This window comes from Trichosurus vulpecula, chromosome 4 (genome assembly GCF_011100635.1).
Source record: "Trichosurus vulpecula isolate mTriVul1 chromosome 4, mTriVul1.pri, whole genome shotgun sequence".
Lineage (NCBI taxonomy): Eukaryota > Metazoa > Chordata > Mammalia > Diprotodontia > Phalangeridae > Trichosurus > Trichosurus vulpecula.
Genome location: NC_050576.1, coordinates 305,337,362 through 305,358,101, shown reverse-complemented (window position 1 = coordinate 305,358,101; position 20,740 = coordinate 305,337,362). Strand labels below are relative to the sequence as shown.

General features: G+C 38.7%; 1 protein-coding gene across 6 annotated transcripts in view; it reads right to left on the bottom strand.

The window, feature by feature from the left end:
• Nucleotides 1-20,740, bottom strand: part of ENOX1 (ecto-NOX disulfide-thiol exchanger 1) — a 706,159-nt gene that overhangs the window by 156,844 nt on the left and 528,575 nt on the right. For all 6 annotated transcript variants that reach the window (XM_036757464.1, XM_036757466.1, XM_036757465.1 and 3 more), the window contains one exon: nucleotides 19,373-19,585. In XM_036757464.1, coding sequence (XP_036613359.1) covers nucleotides 19,373-19,585 — 213 coding nt within the window. The remainder of the gene's footprint in view (nucleotides 1-19,372; nucleotides 19,586-20,740) is intronic.

The following is a 20,740-nucleotide window of genomic DNA, read 5'->3' as shown; positions in this document are numbered from 1 at the left end:
CTGGTCGAGACTCTGAGTAGCCGTATGTTCAGATCCTCCGATCGCTCAGATGTACAGGCTCTCTCGATCCGGTGGTGTGTGTAAAGTATTTGGCAATATTGCTTTGATTCAAGTGGTCAGAGCCCTGTCTGTGGGTCTTTATGATAATTTCTCTGCTCGTACCTTCTCTGTATTTTCTCTGATGTTCAGGGGGCTGACTTTTACCCTGTGAATGTAATCGAAGAAGATTGTTGATGCCTTTAAAAGCAGATCAAAGAACCTGTGCTAGCGGGCCATCCTGGGTATGCGAGGGTGCTGGCTGCTACAACCCCTGGTTAAGTTCTTCTCCATGAGTGACCCTCTGAGTTGTCCATTATGTTCCTGATATCAATACAACAGCCAGGGAAGGAGAATGTATTTTTAGACTGGATGATGAGGCGCATTTTTCTGGATGCAAATCTGGGTGGTCAGCAATGTTTTTGCCAGTATTTAGAGCTTGATGGGACTTTGAAGATTGTCTAGTTCAATGGTCTCAATTTCCAAATGAGGGAACAGGCTCAGAAAGGTCACAGAGATAAGAAACAGGGGAAGAGACATTGGACACCACCAGGTCAGGTCTTCTGTCTTCAAATCAAGCACTCTTTTGACTACATCCCATTCTTTGCTCTCTTCCCCCAATTCCCCTTACAAGATCAAAGCTTGGCAGAGAAGACCAGTCAACCCTTGATTTGAGATATTGTGAGAGATATACAGGATCATGGATCCGGAACTGGAAAGACCCTTATAGGTGATCTAATAGTACTTAGCACAGTGCCTGGTACATAGTAGGAGTTTAATAAATATTTATTAACTGATTAATTAAAATAACCGTTTCTTTTAGAGGTGAAGAAACACTCATGCCCAGAGAGGTAAGGGGTCCTGAAAGACTGGGATTTGGAGTCACAGACTCCAAAGTGCAAAGCAAAGTAGCCAAACTTTCCAAAAAAAAAATCTTCTATTCCATAGATCCTCACTTTCTTCCTCTCCCATGTCCCCCAGTACCTTCCAGGCCCCCAAGCCTTAGCTAAATATCTTAATCCATTCAGTGGATAATATCCTTAATCCATTCAGCCCTCCAAATATCGGGAGAACTGGATTAAATCTTTGCAAGCAGGAGGCCTTTCTTACACAAAGTACCTTCATTTTTGTTTTTAATACCATCAGTGCTTTAGAGTAGAGACTCAACTCTGCAGGGTTCAGAAGGGATTTTTCTTTGAGAGATAAAAATTTCCAAATTCCCCAGGAAGAGCTCTTAAGAGCTTGTCAGACACAAGAAACAAATGAATTAAATTAGAATCCACCTGAGGTTTTCTAGTGTTTGTTGTGGTTGTTATTGGGGTTTTTTTTGTTTTGTTTTGTTTTGATGGCAAGCAGCAGAGGGAAGGGTAGAGAAAGACAAAGCGGCCAGCAGTGGGGGCAGAGGATTTTAGATGGAGTGGCGGGATGGATACAAAGAAGCCTCCATGGAACAATTAAAATGAAGAAAAGGAAAAAGTGGATCCGCTCTCAGAGGACAGGCAGAAGAATATACGAAAGTCAAGAGGAGAGGTCTAAGCAGTCTGACATCACGTTACCGAAAGCCTCTTCGAAGAGAGTCTCAGATAAAACTTAAGTGCAGTCTGGCTCTGGGTTCTGAGAATACCGGAGCCTGCCAATCAGTCTGGCAGGCTGCCCAGTAAACAAGGAATTAAAGTAGTCAAACCTTGGCATTATGTATGGATAGACGAGAATTTCAAGGTCAGCTTGGGAGGAAAAGAAGCATACTGTGGCATTATCTTGAGAGAGGGAAAAGGAGAGTCTTGTGACATTCATATCTATTACAACCTTGTTAAACCGGAGAGCCAAACATGGACCAATATCATATATACTTCCGATGCTGCTGGCAGTCTCTTATACTATAATTCAGGCACGAAGAGGTTGGAGATTTGGCTCACTCTGGGAACAGGAACGGGAGAGGAGAAAGAATGAATATTGAGGCCAAGGCCCCAACACTGTCCCTTCTCTGCTCTTAGGGGCACGTACATTTGATGCTCCCAACATCCAAGAGTGGAAAATATGAGGGGGAGGGTGTTAATTTAATCCCACACAGTCTCTGCCAAAGTTTGTCCTAACATCAGGAATTCTTTCATTAGGGCTGACTCCCAATATAGGTGTATGTGTGTGAGTATATGCATGCACAACACACACAGACACACATGTATAGGAACACACAGATATATATGCACACATATATGTATTAATATGTGTATGCATGTTTGCATGGTGCATAATGCACATGCATGTGCACAAAATATATGAGTATATAAATGTATACATATTCATATGTGCATGTTCATGCAATACACATATTAATATACACACATATGAACATATACACACATACATATACATACACATACATTTACCTGTATAGGGTATCCTAAAATTCTTACTCGAGTGTCTTACAATAACGAATTTACATTCTGGATCTCCATCCCTTTTCTCCACGTCTTTTACTCCCCTCCCCCACCCCCAACTAAAAAATGTCCAGACCATTATTCTGGGCACCAGGAATAAAAAGATAAAAGAAGGAAATAATCCATTCCTTCAAGGAATGCAAAATCTAATAGAAGTGACGCAAATAAGTAAGATAAAAGGGATAATATGATTAGTGTAAGTAATGACGGGCACAGAGGTCACACCCTAAGGGTCTCACTGACTATTCTGGGACAGTCCTGTTCAGTCACGACTGACTCTGCGATCTTGGGGGAAGTGACCACTTCTTTTTTTTTCTTTCTAAAATGAAGCACGGTGGGTGATAGGGATGAAGGAGGCCAGCCCAGACTTCTTCACCATCGTTTCCAAGTTAATGGTTCTATGATTAACATCTCCCCATGTTGCCCTATTACCTTCAAATGTAGAAATCTTGAAATACTCTGCCTCATTGATGGCCATCCTTTCTTCAAAATGGTATTCTCCCATATAAGTTCTCTTTTATCTCGAATGTGAGGACTCTCCCTTGCCTTTTGAGCTTCACAAAGAATCAAGAACACACCATTTTCTTTCTAATGTGACTTCAATGACACCTCATTTGTCCCCAGGTAAAAATCGTCTTTTTTTTTTTTTTTTGAACTGAGGAGTTCCAGATTTGTGCCAATGTATGCCTCAGAGCTTATTTCCCTCAGTCCACTTTCTGCAGAAGAATAGAGCAGAATAACTTGGACTTGGGAATCAGGAGATGCCTCTGTTCCATTTCTACCAACAGTACTTGTTAGCTATGAGATCATGAAGAGGTCAATTAAAACTCTCTGAACTTCTTCAGGTTTTTCATTCACCTCTAGTACCTACTTCAAATGTGAGATCAATAAATCATAGAGTTGGGAGGGGTCCCTGGTGCAATAGCTTTACGGGCAGCTAGGTGGCCCTGTAGAGGGCTAGGTCTGGAATCAGGGAGACCTAAGTTCAAATTCGACCTCAGACCTTACCTAACTGTGTGACTCTGGGCAAGTCAATCAATCCCTGTATACTTAGTTTCCTTAATTGTAAAATGGGGATTATAATAGCACCTAGACCACAAAGTTGTTGTGAGGATTAAACGAGACAACTATAAAGCACAATGTCTGAAACACAGTAGATAGTTATAGAGACTTATTCCCCTTCCCACTTTTCTTCTCTTTTGATAGATGATCCCTAATGAGCTTAAAGGCCAAATTCCACTGTGTCTTTGTGATAATATCTATAAAGTACTTTGCAAACTTTTTATTATTGTTATTCAGTCTTTTCAGTCATGTCTGACTCTTTGTGACCCCATTTGGGGTTTGTTGGCAAAGATTCTAGAGTGATTTGCCATTTCCTTATCCAGTTCCTTTTACAAATGAGGGCACTGAGGCAAACAGGGTTAAGTGACTTGCCCAGGGTCACAGGGCTAGTAAGTGTCTGGGGCTACATTTAAACTCAGATCTTCCTGACTCCAGGGCTGGTGCTCTATCCACGGTGCCACCAAGCTGCCCACTTTACAAACTTTAAAAACACTATACAGATGTTAGTTATCATCATCATCATCATCACCATTACTATCGCTATTATTCTAGTTAACAACTATTATATCATTAAGGCAAAATTCATGACCTCAAAGAGGACCATGAGCATGCCTGAATGGATTAGAATCACAGGATATCATGAATTCTCTAGGTAGAAAGCAGAGGAAGTATAACATTTATTTAGACTCCAAAGGATCAGACCCAAGGACCAAAGCCCCCAATTTGATTCCTTGGCAACAACATTCCAAAACCAATAAGCTCACCTCACTATAGTAACGAGGAGGTTACAACAAAATACAGCAATCCAGACCATGCTTGTGCTTCCCCTCAATGCTAGTGCCCTTCTATAAGAAGATCGCTCACAAGTCCTAAGTCCCTGCTCAGCACTCTCTCCTGTGCCTCTGCTGACTCCAAGTTCTGAAGTGGCCTCTTGTGTTCAGCACTCTCTGCTCTGCACACTCTGGAAGCTGGCGCTCTGCTCCTGAATCCTGCGCTCTTAGTCCTCTGTTTCTGGGCTTCTTCAGCTTCTGCCGTTTCCAAGCTCTTTTCTCTCTTTTTATACAGTCCTTAGCCATCATCTGACTGACTAGAGCTCAGGTACATACCATTGGCTCTGGTCTTAGCAACTCCTCTTAGGGCCCTGAGGGCTTCCCACCTGTCTCAAGCTAACTAGTTTGCTAACTGGCCTGGGCCCTCACACTTAATTAGTTAAAGGGCCTCTCTCCAATCAGACCTTCCTCTACTGACCCCACCTGAAGCCTATTCAATGGGCGGGAAAGATCTTTTCACTTACTGATTGGCTTTACAACCATTAACATAATCAAGCACCTATGGGGCTGACAGTTTTCAGTGCCCAGAACTGAATATTTCTTACCTGAATTGCTTTGTTTTACTGGACATCTCTTCCGGTAAATCTTGGAATTGAGTAGGCTAGTGAATAGGTAAATTTCTCCTTTTAGTTTCTTTATCCCTTCCTACTATTGCACTTTTAGAATGCCCTTAAAATCCTAATATTATAGTGGCATGATTTCGCTGAGAATATGCATTCAGGAGCAGTGCCTTAAAAGTCTACAACAAATAAGGCTGTGTGTACTCCATGGATGGCAAATTGTCAGCATCCAAAAAATCTTGACTGCTTACCCTGAGAAATGGAAAGGGTTTCTTTTTTGTTTTAAGAATTATTTTAGTTAGACATTGTTGCTCTGAGACCAGAAAGGCATCTTTGAGGGGAAAAGCCCCCAAAAAGCATTTGAAATGATCAAGAAATACTAGTCATGGAGGATACTTTTGTGGAGAAAGAAAGACTCCGCAGAGCTGCTACAACAGTTATATGGGGACTTTCCTCTGTGGATGAGCTATATAGATGATAGCCACAAATGTCGAAAAAACATTTTAACACTTCATAAAATTCTCTTTGGACAGCAGAGCACAGGAGCCAAATTTCCCTTGGTGGGAATAAAAATGTTTATCCGCAGTGTTCCTAAGAGATAACTGATTTCAAGGAGTGCTCCACATTCAGAAGAAATGTGGAAGAGGCCACAAATCTGGCTGAAAGGGATAACAGCACACCCACGGTTATCTGAAACACCTCACATTTCACTCTCCTGATTTCCACATCCCAGGACCCTTTTATGGGCTAACTTCAAAAAGCAAGGTAAGGTAGCTCATGGAGAAAATGATCAAGGAATCTCACTGCTCTCTACTGATGATAATTTTGGCCCCAATTTTTCTCAATTGCATGTTGCCAAACTCAAATCCTCAGAATTAAAATGTGACTTTAACCTGCAATGCCTTATTTAAAACAGACTTGAGAAATATGTATGAAAGGAATAAAATCTATTTTGCTGTATACACTATCCACTGATCTCACTGAAGTATTTGACACCATGCAGTCGGACCTCTGGTAAATACTAGCAAAAACCAGATTCCACGCACAACAGCAAACTGTAGTATGTTAAAGCTGTAAGGTATCGAGTCATCTGCTAACACCTTCATTTTAGAAATATTTTGTTTTGAAAAATGGCCTTGAGGTTAATGGTGGTACCAATCACTCAAAATGGGTAACTGGGAAAGAGTCTGGGGGTTGGAAACAATCACTGATATGTATGATGATGACTCTGAATTAAGGGTCATCACCTTACAGACTACTTGATGAATGTGATATAATACTCCTAAATAAACAAACTATGTCAATGGATTTGTAATCTTGGTGATGGGTGTTCTTTCTCCAATGATTCCAATCACCAACTATCCTTGTCTGCAACTCTTGTCCATGGAGGGCTTAAGTTTCCTGTCTACCAGTTGTCAAAAATTCTCACCATATGACCCATATATCTTCTTTTTCATGTGTATATTTCTTTGATGACACCCTGTATACCACTTCTCCTTTCCATGTCCTTATTTGTAATATGTGGCAGCCAGTCACATCTACCATGTGCCTTTTGACCACCCTTTGCATGGTCAATTTAAATTCTATGGAATTTGTAGTACTCCATGACTCACAGCCATACAACAAAAATGGAGACTACTGGTATTAAAACGTAGGATTTTATTTCAGGTAGAATCCTAAGGCTGTTTTTTGGATAATGGTTATTCTTCTTCCATTTGTTTTTTTTTTTAATTTGTAGATAGAGAAGTCAAATTCTCTTCAGTGATTATGGATCTCTTTTAGAAATCTCTGCAGTATCCTGGGTTTTGATACAAATACTGCAAATACAAGAATTTGGTGTACCTCACTATTGTTGTTCAGTCATGTCTGACACTTTATGACCCCATCACATCAGGCCCTTCTATCTTACACTATCTCTAGAAGTCTAGGACACACTCACTGTCTAGAGCAAAAGGTGCCTTGACTTGGACTCTGTACTGGGTCTTGTCCATGACCATGGCAAAGACCTTCACTGAGTGAACATCTCGCTGTTTTCTGTAGCACTGGATGTGAATGATCAGAGGATGGTCAAACAATATTATGTCTATTGCTCACTTTTTCAAGAAATCTACCTATTCTATGTATACTTGGTTTTGAAAATATAAAAGACGATTTAGCCATCCAATTGCTTTTTCCATCATCTTTTTTTTTCAGTATCATTTCTACCACCTCTTAAGCAGGTATGTGATGGTTGTGTTACAGCTTAAATCTAATGATTTCACTGCCCTTACTGGTGAGAAGAGTTAGTTATAAATAATCTTTGCAGATCTTTTCCATCTTTTATGCTTGTTGGCCTCCATCCAGTTTCATCCTTAAATGTCCTCAGAATGACTTTGCCTAGAGGCATCTCTCACTATGTTTTCTTTAAGCTGGTTTTTCTTTCTGATTTTTATTTGTGAGGTGTTTCTGCTAATAATTTTCCAACATCATTCCTTGTATGATTTTACAAAGTAGTTTATATTCTCAGTTGGTGCAGCCCTTGGTTACTACATCTCTCCACCATAAAGGTAACTCATGTTTGCTAACTAAGGTGATTTTCCAACTCTAAGGTATCACCCTCACACCTATCAGATTGGCTAACATGAGAAAAATGGAAAATGGTGGACGTTGGAGGGGATGTGGGAGAACTGGGACACTAATGCACTGTTGGTGGAGTTGTAAACTGATCCAACTATTCTGGAGAGCAATTTGAAACTATGCCCAAAGGGCTATAAAACTATGCATACAATTGATTCAGCAATACCACTTCTAGGCCTATATCCCAAAGACATGAAAAAAAGGGAAAAGGACCTATATGTACAAACATATTTATAGCAGCTCTTTTTGTGTTGACTAAGAATTGGAAATTGAAGAGATGCCCATCAACTGGGGAATGACTAAACCAGCTATGGGTTATGATTGTAATGGAATATTATTGTGCTAGAAGAAATGACAAGCAGGATTATTTCAGAAAAAAAAAACTGGGAAGACTTACATGAACTTATCCAAAGTGATGTGAACAGAAACAGAAGAATATGGTACACAGTAACAGCAATATTATTTGATGAAGAACTGTGAATGCCTTAGCTCTTCTCAGCAATACAATCATCCAAGAAAATCCCCAAAGAAGTGATAATGAAGCATACTATCTGCCTCCAGAGAAAGAACTAATATTGTTTGAATACAGACTGAAGTATATTATTTTTCACCTTCTTTCTTTTTCTTTTATTCAAGTTTTCTTGTACGCAACTACTAATATGGAAATATTTTACACAATATTTTACATGTATGACCTATATCTGATTGCTTACTGTCTCAGGGAGGGGGAGGGAGGGATAGAATTTGGAACTCAAAACTAAAAATTATTAAAAAATTGTTTTAACATGTAATTGGGGAAAAATAAAATATATTAAAAAACTAAGATGGTTTTAGTCTTTTTTGGTCTCATTATAACAATTGATTTATGTCACCCAAATTTTGTATGAAATTATGATGATCATTGTTGTTAATCCTTTCCTACATGCATTTTCAGTGCCAATAACTTGTTTAAATAATTTAGTTTAGAGTATTTAATTGCACACCATATATTCTAGCTTTGTATCAACTTTGCTCCTTGTTCTTACAAGTCAGTGGTCTGTCTGCACACAGACAGATGATTCAGAAATTACTCTCACAATCAGTAGCAAGTCATTAATTGCTTGTAAAATTTAATCAGTTTCATTTTTTTGGATGTTGTTGGTATTCACCACACAAGAAAAAAAACCTTTTGATTCATTTCTCAGAAAGTATTCATGATGATGAATAGTCATGAGGCTTATATATAGTCTACAAATCTTTGGTCTCTCCCATTCTCTATTCCTGAATCATATTTTCCAAACTATTTCCACCTCTGCATTGAAGTTACTGAGTATCAATGAATATGTTCATTTAATTTGGAAAGTCATATAGGATTTCTCCTCTTCTTTATCCTCTAATAGATAAAATGTAATTATTTATTTGGTGAAGCAGAAAGAATGATGGTATTGGACATTGGTTCACATCTTAATTCTGCTATTTGCAACCCATGTAACAAAGGGAATATCACTTAACCTTTATGTTTCTTGGTTTCTTCACTCATAAGGGAGTTGTTTTAGGTAATTTTAAAGGTTTCTTTGGCTCTAAATTTATAATTTATGATTTTCATGGTGGTCTTTTTGCAAATATTTATCACAACCACTAAAAGATAAGATGACAAAATGTCTCATGAAATGATGTTTCTTATTGACCTTAGATGAAAATGAAATCAACTCCACCAAGTCCTTTATTTGCCTCTCAAAGGAGAATCCATGAGGCATACTTCGAGTTATTTTCTTCCCTCTTCTGGTTTTGTTTACAGTGAGTACGTAAAAATTGTTATTTTTTCCAATAACATAACTATTCACTGACCATTGGACAAGCATAATACATTGAGAGCACTAAAAATTAAATTGATGTTTATTGATGGTTGAAAAAACTGTGAATTTTATCTCCCTTGGTAATTTCTCCCTTGGCAATTTTTCTCTGGTACAATCTGGCACCATCATGGCAGAAACAGAAAGTCCTGGTTGGACTCAGGTCCATTTTTCATTTTTCTTTGTTCCATAGCTTCCCATGGGCAAATAATTGGACAACAAAGAACCAGTCTATTGGTGATCATCTTTTGAAAGCAGACACGGTAGTATAGCTATATAGAATCTAGGTCCATATCCATGTCACGAGGAGTATATTATAATAATAATTATTATTTCAACAACAAGAAACCTCACATTTATATAGTACTGTAAGGTATGTAAAGTACTTTCCTTACAACCTTCTTGTTAGGTAGGTAGTCTAAGTATCACTCTTCCAATTTCACAGATAAGGAAACAAAAGCTCTGAGAAGTTGAGTAATTTGCCCATGATTAGACAAGTAGTAAATATCTGAGATGGAATTCCAACCCCTGTCTTCCTGATTTTATATCCAGCACTCTATCCACCATACTATGGTACCTCTCATGCCGATGGTACCAACATCCAGCCAATGTTAATGGTGAATACAATGTCTGGAACACAAAAAGTATTCTACACTTTTCTCAGTGCCAGTAACTTGTTAGTGCCAATAACTACACTTTTCTCACCTGGACTAGATGACCTCTAAGATATCATCAAGCTATTGATCCATTTATCCCTCCTAACTTTGTAGTGGATGACCACTATCTTCCATGGTAGGAGTGGTAAGGAGACCTTTTCATAGTGTTGCCAAATGCTGTGCTACAAAGATAGTCAGAAGTCCTCAACATGGGTTATGATCAACTTTTTGTACATTTAAAGCTGGATATAGGGTTTTGACTTCACTCCACTCTAGCCCAGGTTGTTTAGAGGTTCTGTGGGTTCATAAATCATACTTATTATGCAAACTTATTCTTAAACAGAGATAATGTTGTTGTCTTTGTTTAGTCATTTTTTCAGTTGTGTCCGACCCTTCATGACCCCATTTGGGGTCTTCTTGGCAGTGATACTCAAGGGTTTTGCTATATCCCTTCTCCAGCTCCTCTTTACAGAGGATGAACTGAGGCAAACATGGTTAAGTGACGTGCCCAGGGCAACACAGCTAGTAAGTGTCTGAGGCCAGATTTGAACTCATGAAGATAAGTCTTCCTTATTCCAAGCCAAGTGTACCATCCACTGCACCATCTAGCTAAACACTGTGGAAGTAGGACCATGCCCACACATAGATGGAATAGACAGGTTCTCTTAAGTTATGTGGTATGAATTGAGGGGCATGGAAAAATAACCTAAACTGCATGCAAAATTCAGGAGTAGTAACACATTAAACAATAATAATATTTATTAACTTCCTAGTAAATTAGTTGCTATTTAAATTTTTGTCTCTAACTTGAATGAAGAGTTCAATGAAATATGCTTATCAAATCTGGAGATGGTATGTAGTTGAGAGGGGTAACTAACATACTGGATGACATCACCAGGATCCACACTTATGATCCAGGATCCAACTTATGACAGTCTATACCTGGCAAGATAAGATATGATGGAAAGTCTTCACTTAGGTTCAAGAAATCAACTTCACAAGTTCAAGATAAAAAAAAATCTAGAATTTTTATTTGACTGAAATTTCAACACGGGTCAGTAGTGTAATATAATAACCAACTGGAAAATGATCTCAACAAACTAGAACAATGTGCCAAATCTTTTAATTTACTTACTTAGCTATTAATTTAGTCATTCACTTACAGTACTTTCATTCTGACTATAACATTCCAGTGAGGACTCTGACAAGATGGAGAATATCTAGAGGAGGATAACCTAGGAAGGTGGGGGTACTGGACAGCATGGTGCTTGGACGTTTAGCTTGTAGAAGAGAAAATTCAAGGTGGTGGTTTTAGCTATCTTGAATTACATGTAGACCTTCCATGTAGAGGAGTATTTAGACTTGTTCTGGTTGGTCCCAAAGGGAACCACACAGTGCATGGAAGCTGCAAAGGGACAAATATCGGCCAATTCTAAGGGGAAAAAAACCTCCTAATTATTTGTAATCGTTTCTTGAATACAACTGTTGAATACAACTATGTTGTGTTTATAAAGCATAAAACACAGTACATATTCTTAAACCAACATTCTTCTAATTTCCACTTTTCTCCTTTTCTATATGCTTTTCAGTCCCACAGCTCCCCTGACTCTCTTTTCTCATACCATGAAACATGTTGGGAAAGAACCAGAGTGGGAATATCATGGATTGTTTAAATTTTCATAGGTCTCTGAGTGTTGTAACAAGATGCGCACATTAATAATTCAATGCAGTAGCACATGCTTCCAGAACTTTAGAAACAATTCCTCTCTGAGCTATGAAATGACAGGCTATACTCAAAACAAAACTGAGATTTGGAATGCCCATGGGGGATTCCTAGAAAGTATATCTATATATAAAGCAGATAATACCACAACATGAAAGTCTTTGAGATGTAAAACATGGTGTGTTTTATGCCATGAAACTGACAACCCCATATCATAAAATGACATAATGATGAGATAATTCATCTGTGTTGAAGAGTCCACTACACCTGTATTTATTTCCACCAAAAAGGAGTTAGCTGGCCAGTTGGAAAAGGAAAAAAAAAGACACACATTCTCTTTAAATATCAGCATCATATTCTGTTCTGTCAGCTTTGATGACTATTCATCTGTAACCAGAAATGAAGGATTACCTAAGAATGAAGAGGCAGTTACTGTTGCTTAAGTCCCTGATTTATATAGCACTGGATGGGAAAAAAAATACTAAGTTGATTCAAATCAACAAAAGCGGATGAAGCCCCTATTATGTGTAAGCCAGTTGGCTAGGTGTAGGCAACGTAAAGAAGAAGCATGGTGCCTCAAGGTGGCGTAAATATGGTGGGTGAAGAAATGGACTTGGAACGAAGGAAACCTGAGTTCAAATTCTGTCTCAGACACTCACCGGCAGTTTGATCCTAGGCACGTTACAGTTAACCTCTCTCTGTCTCAGTTTCCTTATTTGTAAAGTGGAGATAATAGCACATACCTTGTAGGGTTGTGAGAATCACGTCTCATACATATATAAATACATATACACATGTATATATGTATATGCACATATAGATGTATATACATAATATGCACATACGAGTACATGTATTTATATCCACACATACACACGAGCACAGTATGCATGTAGATATGCATATGTATGTATATATACACACACCTATACCTATACATACACACATATATATGTATGCATGTGTATATACATGCACATATGTATACACATACTCTAATTTGCTTTGCAAACCTTAAAGTGATATATTATATATTATATATAATTCTATATATTATATAATATCTGTTACATATTTTTATAATATAATTATAATATTATATAATATACTAAGGATAATAAAATTTGGGCATAAAAAGCTACTATTTAAGTTGAGATATAATAAGTGAAGCATAAAGTACTGTAAGAAATTCAAAGAGGGTAGATCATACCCACATGTGGGAGCCAGGCAAGCTTCATGCGGAGAGTGGTATCTGAGCTGGGTATTGCAGGAATGGATGGATTTCAGCAGGCAGAGAGAGGGAGATAGGTATGACAGGATGCATGTGTAACTCCTGGCTCTGCCACTTACCTTAAGTCACTTTATTTCTCTGGGTCTCTGTTTCCTCATCTATAAAGTGGGAGGAGTAGGGTCCTTTTTAACCTTACCTCTATGACCAACAGCCATTTTAGATCTGTAGGATGGTATGAGCAGGGGTACAGAGATGGAAGAAGGAGGGATGAGAATGGAATGCACTGTTTGGCTTGGACATCGAGTTTAGTACCAAAGGGTTGAATCTTCATCACTTCTAATGTGAAAGCAAACAGTGTGTGGAGGGCCTCAACTTCTCTGCCATTTATTTGTTAAGCATTTATTTGTTCAAAGAATTGATTCCCATCGTGGCTGACTCATTCTTTTGGAGACGGAAGTTATGATGACTTACAAATTAGCTGTAGTAATGTCTGACCTTGTAGTTCATCTGCATAAAACATTTGTGGAGGTAGGAAGAGAGGCAGTGTCAAGAGGGCAAGCAGAGTAGGCAGCCCAAGTTATAACCCAGGATCTGACAGTCACTATCTGGCTGACCTGGGACAAATCATTTCACTAGTTTATTCATATTTAAATGATGAGGAAGACCGAATTAGAAGGCCTCTGAGATCCCTTCTAGTTCTAGATCAATGACTAAATACACTATTAATTCTATTAATTATTAATTGAATTAAATATAATTAATTATTAATCTATAATTGATCTTTAAATATGCAGCAGGTAACCCATAAAATAGCACTATACATAAAGCTACAGATGCCCTTGTTCCTTTCGATGAGGCAGATCCATGGAAACGTTTTTATCAAGGGATGATGTGTTTTCACAATGTTGTGCATACTGCAAATCCAAATGACAGAAGGATGTGGTGGACTTGGGAACTCCTCTGGTGGCGCTGGGACCTGCCTTTTTCCTCTCCCCAGAACGCTTCTTAATGAGCAAGAAACTCCTGTTTATGAACCTTATGGTCTTTGGTGCAAAGTTCCCCAAACCAGCATATTAACATCCCTGTTCTAGGATTGTCTTGAAACACTTCCCAGAGAGTTCTCAGCTCTCTTTTGCTTCAGCTAGTAGGATGTCTACAGAGAAGCATATTGATACTGCAAAATCAGGATATTTTATTGGGAAGTAGCATTCAGGGATGGATTCTAGAATGACTGGAATATTTCCAGTCACCTAGGAGACAGAGAGCTGAGATGCCTTCCTCATATATTTTTCATGTTTAACAATCCCAGGCTCATTCCCAAATGAAAAAGCCAAAATGTGATTCATGTGGTGTTTGCCAGGAATATTAATGTTAATAAGGAGGGATGTTACTGATGCTCAGTTGACTAACAAGAAGCTTTTGGAAAATGTGACAATTGGGTTCACTGTAAAGAACTGTCCCTGCTCAGATTATGGAAATGCCATGACAGTTGTTATGTTGCTACCTGTCTCACTCTGTAGTGCTGGACTTATCTGAGGGTACCATGGTGTAGAAAGCACTGGTTTTGCAGTAAGAGAATCTGAATTCAAATCCTGATTCTGAGATTTACTACCTTATGACCTTGGGCATGTCTTTAATCTCTTTGAATAGTGATTTCTTCATCTGTAAAATGAAAGGGTTGGAGTAGGGGGTCTTTGAGGTCCCTTCCAGCTCTGAATCAATGATCCCTAAATCTTACTTCCATAATCCCAATAGTTATTCTTAGGCCCCTCCTTACCAGCCCTGCTTCCTTGGGGCATCACTCCCAGTCCACATACACAGCTGAGAACATGAATACTGTCACATAAACTACTGGTACCTAGGGAAACTGAAATCTGACTCTTCCTTAAAAGAAATCCAGAAATGGTGCCATCAGACAATGTGCACACTGTATATGTATGGTTAAGCACATATGCTGCTATTTATTTTGGATGAATTCCTGTGTTGAGTTCATCCTTAATTCTAAAATTCATTTATTGATGGCAGAGAAGAATGAGCCCATCACGGAGAATAAGCAAGGGTTGGTAAGTGGGGCACAAAGCCAAAACCTCCCTGTAACTTTAAAGGTAAATCATCTATTTCAAAGTCACTTTGAGAGTGTTATGGCTCCCAGGGTCTGCTCAAGGCTGCTGGAACGCCTGCCAACGTGCTGGCTATGCTGCCAAACAATATACTTCAGGTTGCATCTGGGCCTGCCACAGTCACTGCTGAAGTTAGCAAGCTGGTGAAACAGTGTCAGGTAGGAATTCAGAATCAAGTTATAAGGCTAGAAAACAATGCCATGTAGTGGTAGATGAATGGGACATTAACAGGTTGTCATACCTGTCACAGCTGGGAAATGACCAATATGAATTTTCTGAATCATAATAATTTGGCACTTTATAGTTGCAAAATATTTCATATCTATTCTCTCCTCTGATCTTCACACTCACCCCATGAGGCAAGACCTGTTAATAATAACAATAATCCACATTTATCTAACACTTTAAGGTTTCCGTGGCTTTTTGCATAGATTATCTCACTTGAATCCTCACCTCAAAGCTGTGAGGTACGCTTTTATTATGCCCCTTTTACAGATGGAGAAATTGAGGCTAAAGTTTAATGAGATGCCTAGACCCACATAGCTGGAGTGGAATTTGAATCTCACATATTGTGATTAGAGAGCCAGAACTTCAAGAGGCCTCAGAGGTCATTTACTCCGACTTCCTTTAAAACAAATAAAAAAAACAGATGAAGAAGCTTAACAGGGAGAAATTAGCCTAAGATCGTATTGTGGTGAAAAGTATGTGGAACAAAGGTCCTCTGACTACAGTGACACGGCCCTTTCTACTATCCCTCACTGTTTCTACTCGACCAGGTGGCTGCCCACAGTTGGTAACTTCATGTTCCCAAACCACAGTTATCTCTGACGTTCTTCCAACCAGAAGCACACATTCATCATTCTAAGCTCTTCTGTTTTGACACGCTGTTACCCATTTAATGGACACTGCCAGACAAAACCAAACCTCAGAGATGCCTATTACTCACTGTCTGGCTTATCTTCAATATTAGTAGCAAAGTGGAATCTCTACCCATTATAAGTTGAAAGTACACCAGGAAATACTTCTAGATTGTTGCCAGGGTGGTTTAGGGAAGTATGCTCTATAGACTTCTGTGTCTCTATTCGTGGAGGCAGATTCTCATTTTAGCATAAGGTACAAATTTCTAATCTTGGAATTCAAGGCCCCTCTTCCCCTGGCTCCAATCTACCATCCCTCCCTTGTATCAAACTACCTTCTAACCACAGTGGACCACTTAGCACCCCTCATTCTTTTCTTGCCCTCGTCCATATCTCCATGTATTTGTTCTTTATGTGCTCATGTCTCAAGTGGAGACTCTCCTCCCTCCACCTCTGCCAAATGAAATTTCTATTGCTTCGAGATCAAAGTCAGATACCCCTTCTCTGTGACAGTCAATCCCTGCAAATGACAGTGATCTCTTCCTACTCAGATTTCTCATTATACTTTATCTGGACCTCTTCTTTACACTTATGTTCTGTTAAATGGATCACTCTTATTTTCACAATTAGATTTTAAGCTGCTTTAAGCAGAGGTCTTATTTCATCTTTGTATTTCCAGAGACAAATAAAGTGCTTTGAATATTTTTGTTGTTGAGTCATATTTCAGTTGTGTCTGACTCTTCACGACCCCATTTTGGGGTTTTCTTGGCAAAGATACTAGAGAGGTTCGGCATTTCCTTCTCCAGCTCATTTTACAGATGGGCAAACTGAGGCAAACAAGGTTAAGTGACTTGCCCAGGCTCACACAGTGTCTGAGGCTGGATTTGAACTCAGAAAGGTGAGTCTTCAGGATCAGCGCTCTTTCCACTGTGAGGCCTGGCTTGAATATAGTAGGCAGTTAATAAATGTTTGTTCAATTGAATCGGATTGTGTGACTTGGCAAGACTTTAGGTCATAAGTGAAAGGAACTTTAGAAGCCATATCATTTCAAACCCCTCATTTTACAGATGAGGGTCCAAGGGGAGAATTTACTTGCCCAAGATCATAAGGTAACCATGATAACGACTAATAATGATAAGTTCACATTTAAATAGTTCTTTGAGGTTTGCAAAGCGTCCTACATATATTGTATCATTTGATCCTCAATAACCTCGTGAGGCAGATGATATTATTATCCTCATTAATAATAATAACAGCGAGTATTTATATAGTACCTATGCTATGCAAAGCACTTAAAAATTATCATCTCATTTGGTCCTCCCAACCACCCTGGGAGATGGATGCTATTATTATCCCAATTTGGTAAATGAGACAAATTAAGTGACCTGCCCGGAGTTATGCTGCTATAGCGCATCTGAGACAGGATTTGAACTCAGGTCTCTCTGCCTCTATTTGGGGCTATACCCACTACCCACATCAATGTGGGATTGGAAATGAGATCCTCTAATTCTAGGGTTTTTTTTTTTTGCATCACACTATGCTGCCTCTCTAATCTCCTATTGGACTACTGTATTATACTATTTATGTTCTAAAGGACAATATCTTGTGTCCCTTCCTTATTTTGGATATCACTATCAGTATTCTCCATCATAATGCCAGTAAATCTGCCCTTATGTTAGTTAGCTGTCTGGTTGGATGGGGGAAGATAAAGCTAAGAGATGAATTCCAGTTCAGACGACTCCATCCTTTCTATTCTGTGGGGACAATCCTGGTGAATTTCAAATTTTAGTGTATGTAGTCAGATGCTTCACCTCATCTCATACTGGACACCCATTCACCTTTAAGTGACTGTTTGTGGGTATCTCCCTGCTGCTACAAAGCCTTCTTGAGTCATACAAGTCAGATATCAGACTTCCACGATCTCTCTCTGATCAGTGACAACTTTCCTCTTCAAGCCTCCCAGACAAACGTAGCATCTTTAATACACTTATCATATATTGCTGAACATTACATTATATTGGTGTCTTATTGCCCTGGGCAGCTAGGCAGCTCAGTGGATAGAATGCTGGGCCTGGAGTCAGGAAGACACATCTTTGTGAGTTCAAATCTAGCCTCGGACACTTACTAGCTGTGTGCCCCTGGGCAAGTCACTTAACCCTATTTGTCTCAGTTTCCTCATCTGTAAAATGAGCTGCAGAAAGAAATGGCAAATCATTCCAGTATCTTTGCCAAGAAAACTCCAAAATGGGGTCATGAAGAAATGGAGTCGCAACTGAAATTACTGAACAACAAAAACTTATTGCCCTGTTACAGCCTATGTGGGTAGAGACTGTGTATCATCTAACTTCATATCTCCTTCAGAGCATGGTATAATCAATCGACAAGCACTTATTAAGTACCTACTATGTGCTGGATATAGCCAACACCAGCCCTTTATCTATTATACTGCACTTTCTGTTGGCTCTATAATTTGGGGAAAATATAGCTTTTTAAAGAGTTAATACCTAAATCACGCGTCACCATCTTGTCTGGTTTGGAATTTACAAGAGTATTGTTTCAGCACCATTAAATGGGCTTTACAAATCAAGAGAACATCACCAGCTGGGAAGCATTATAGCATTTTGACATTAACTACAAGCACAGCTATAGTGCACTTAAAAAATACACACACACACACACACACACACACACACATCCTTTTTTGAATAGAGCCCTGGGTAATTACCCTGACAATTGTTCTATGAGGAAGCCTCATTTATATCCTTTCATCAATTACATATCTGGACATGGAAAAAAAAATCACCAGGCAATTTGCCTTCCATTCTAAACGAGCAAAGGCAATATCAAATAAAATAAAATAATGAAAAATTAGACTTAACTCTTTGTTGCCAATATTATTCCAGAGTATCAAATTTCTGGGACTTTATGCTCTGCACCTCCAGAGTATCATGACCCAAGGAGGAAGAAAAGTAGCCCTACCTGCAACTTTTCCCCAAGCATGGCCCAAGGCCAATTGAGTCTTGTGTGTGCTTTCTATTCTGTCAGCATTAGCGTGACCTACAAATCTCTATTTAAATGTGGATGAGTGCACGGCAGGTAATGTAGTATGTGCTGAGTCAAGGCATCGGGTGAGTTTGGCCACTCCTGATATGGAGGCTAGATGCTGCACGACTGATGGAAGGCTATGGAAACTTTGCTCACCTTGAGAAACAAGCTCTTGGGGGATGGTCCATGTTCCTCCAAGTTGCCATAGAGTATGAAGTAGGTTATGAAGTTTGCCATTGAGTATGGAGCAGAATGGGAAGTTGTTATAGCTACTTACCCCCAAAAGAAACAACAAAAACCAAAAATGCACCAACAACGGAAAGCAAAACCACAACAAAGGATATGGCCCCCAAAATGGCTACTTACATTGAGTGAGAATTCCAGTTAAGGCATCTTTGAAGTTCTCCTTTGCTTGCTCCATCTCTTGCTCGTGGTTGGCCTTTTCATTCATCAGGCGGCGGACGTGACTATTGGCTGACTGAACCATGGAGTAGAATTGGTTGGCCGATCGACGATTGACTTCCCCTCGTTCAATCCAGGTGAGCAGCACTGTGATGGCTTCGGAAAACTTGCTGTCGTCTAGAAAAGGAAAACCCATAGGATATAACTTAAAGATATATATTTATAAAACACCCCTACACATTCAAAAATTTAAAGCATGTTTTCCTTTGTTCCCTTCAGGGAACAAGATGTAGTATTATCACCCCAGATATGTTACCTATAATTGTCAAATTGTTTTATGTGAGGACAAACATTCTCCACCACCAGATTTCCACCTTCTGTCTCATTCTTTTCCACTTATGTGAAATTATCTACAAAGCAGACAGTGGTCCAAATGCCATATTTTGTTACTGATCAATCAACAAATAAATTATCAAGCATTCACTCTGCTAGGCGTTGAGGATACAAAGTCAAAATTGAAACCGTCTTTGCCCTCAAGAAGCTTACATTTTTTTGAATGAGATAATGTTTGTGTGTATGTATATGTATGTTGTATATGCATATATATATAGCGTATATACATGCATGTTGCATATGTAAATGCATGTTATAAAGGTCTGTGTGTATGTGTGTATGTATATATGTGTGCTTACACTATGCAAATGTGCTAGTATCCACTAGACCGAGTTAACAAGAAAATGCCTTACTTCCTTTCACCCAGAAAGACATGGCAGCCAAAGCCAATACGCATTTAAAATACAAGCTCACTTGTAAACCATTATGGAGGAAGATGATATATACATATGTACAGACATACACATATGTCTCTACATAGGTATATGCATACACACCTGCGTGTGCACTCAATTACATAAAAATATACAAGATATACATATGGGCATACATACATATGAATATGTATATACATACATATGTGTGTTATATATAAACATGTATATATACACATCCCTATAATCGCTAGATTACATAAAATATACAATATAATCATTAGAGTATACACAATATATATGTATATATGTATACACACATGTTGTTTACATACATGGATATAAGTACATACACACACTTATATACACTAGTTGACATAAAATGTATAAGATATACACATACATATATAGGCATACATGTGTGTATATACAGGTCTATATATTATTTATATGTACGTCTATATAAACAAAAGCACATATATGTGTGTATACACATACACATCTATATGCGCTAGATTACACAAAATGTACAACATATACATAACTAAGTACAAGAAACACACAC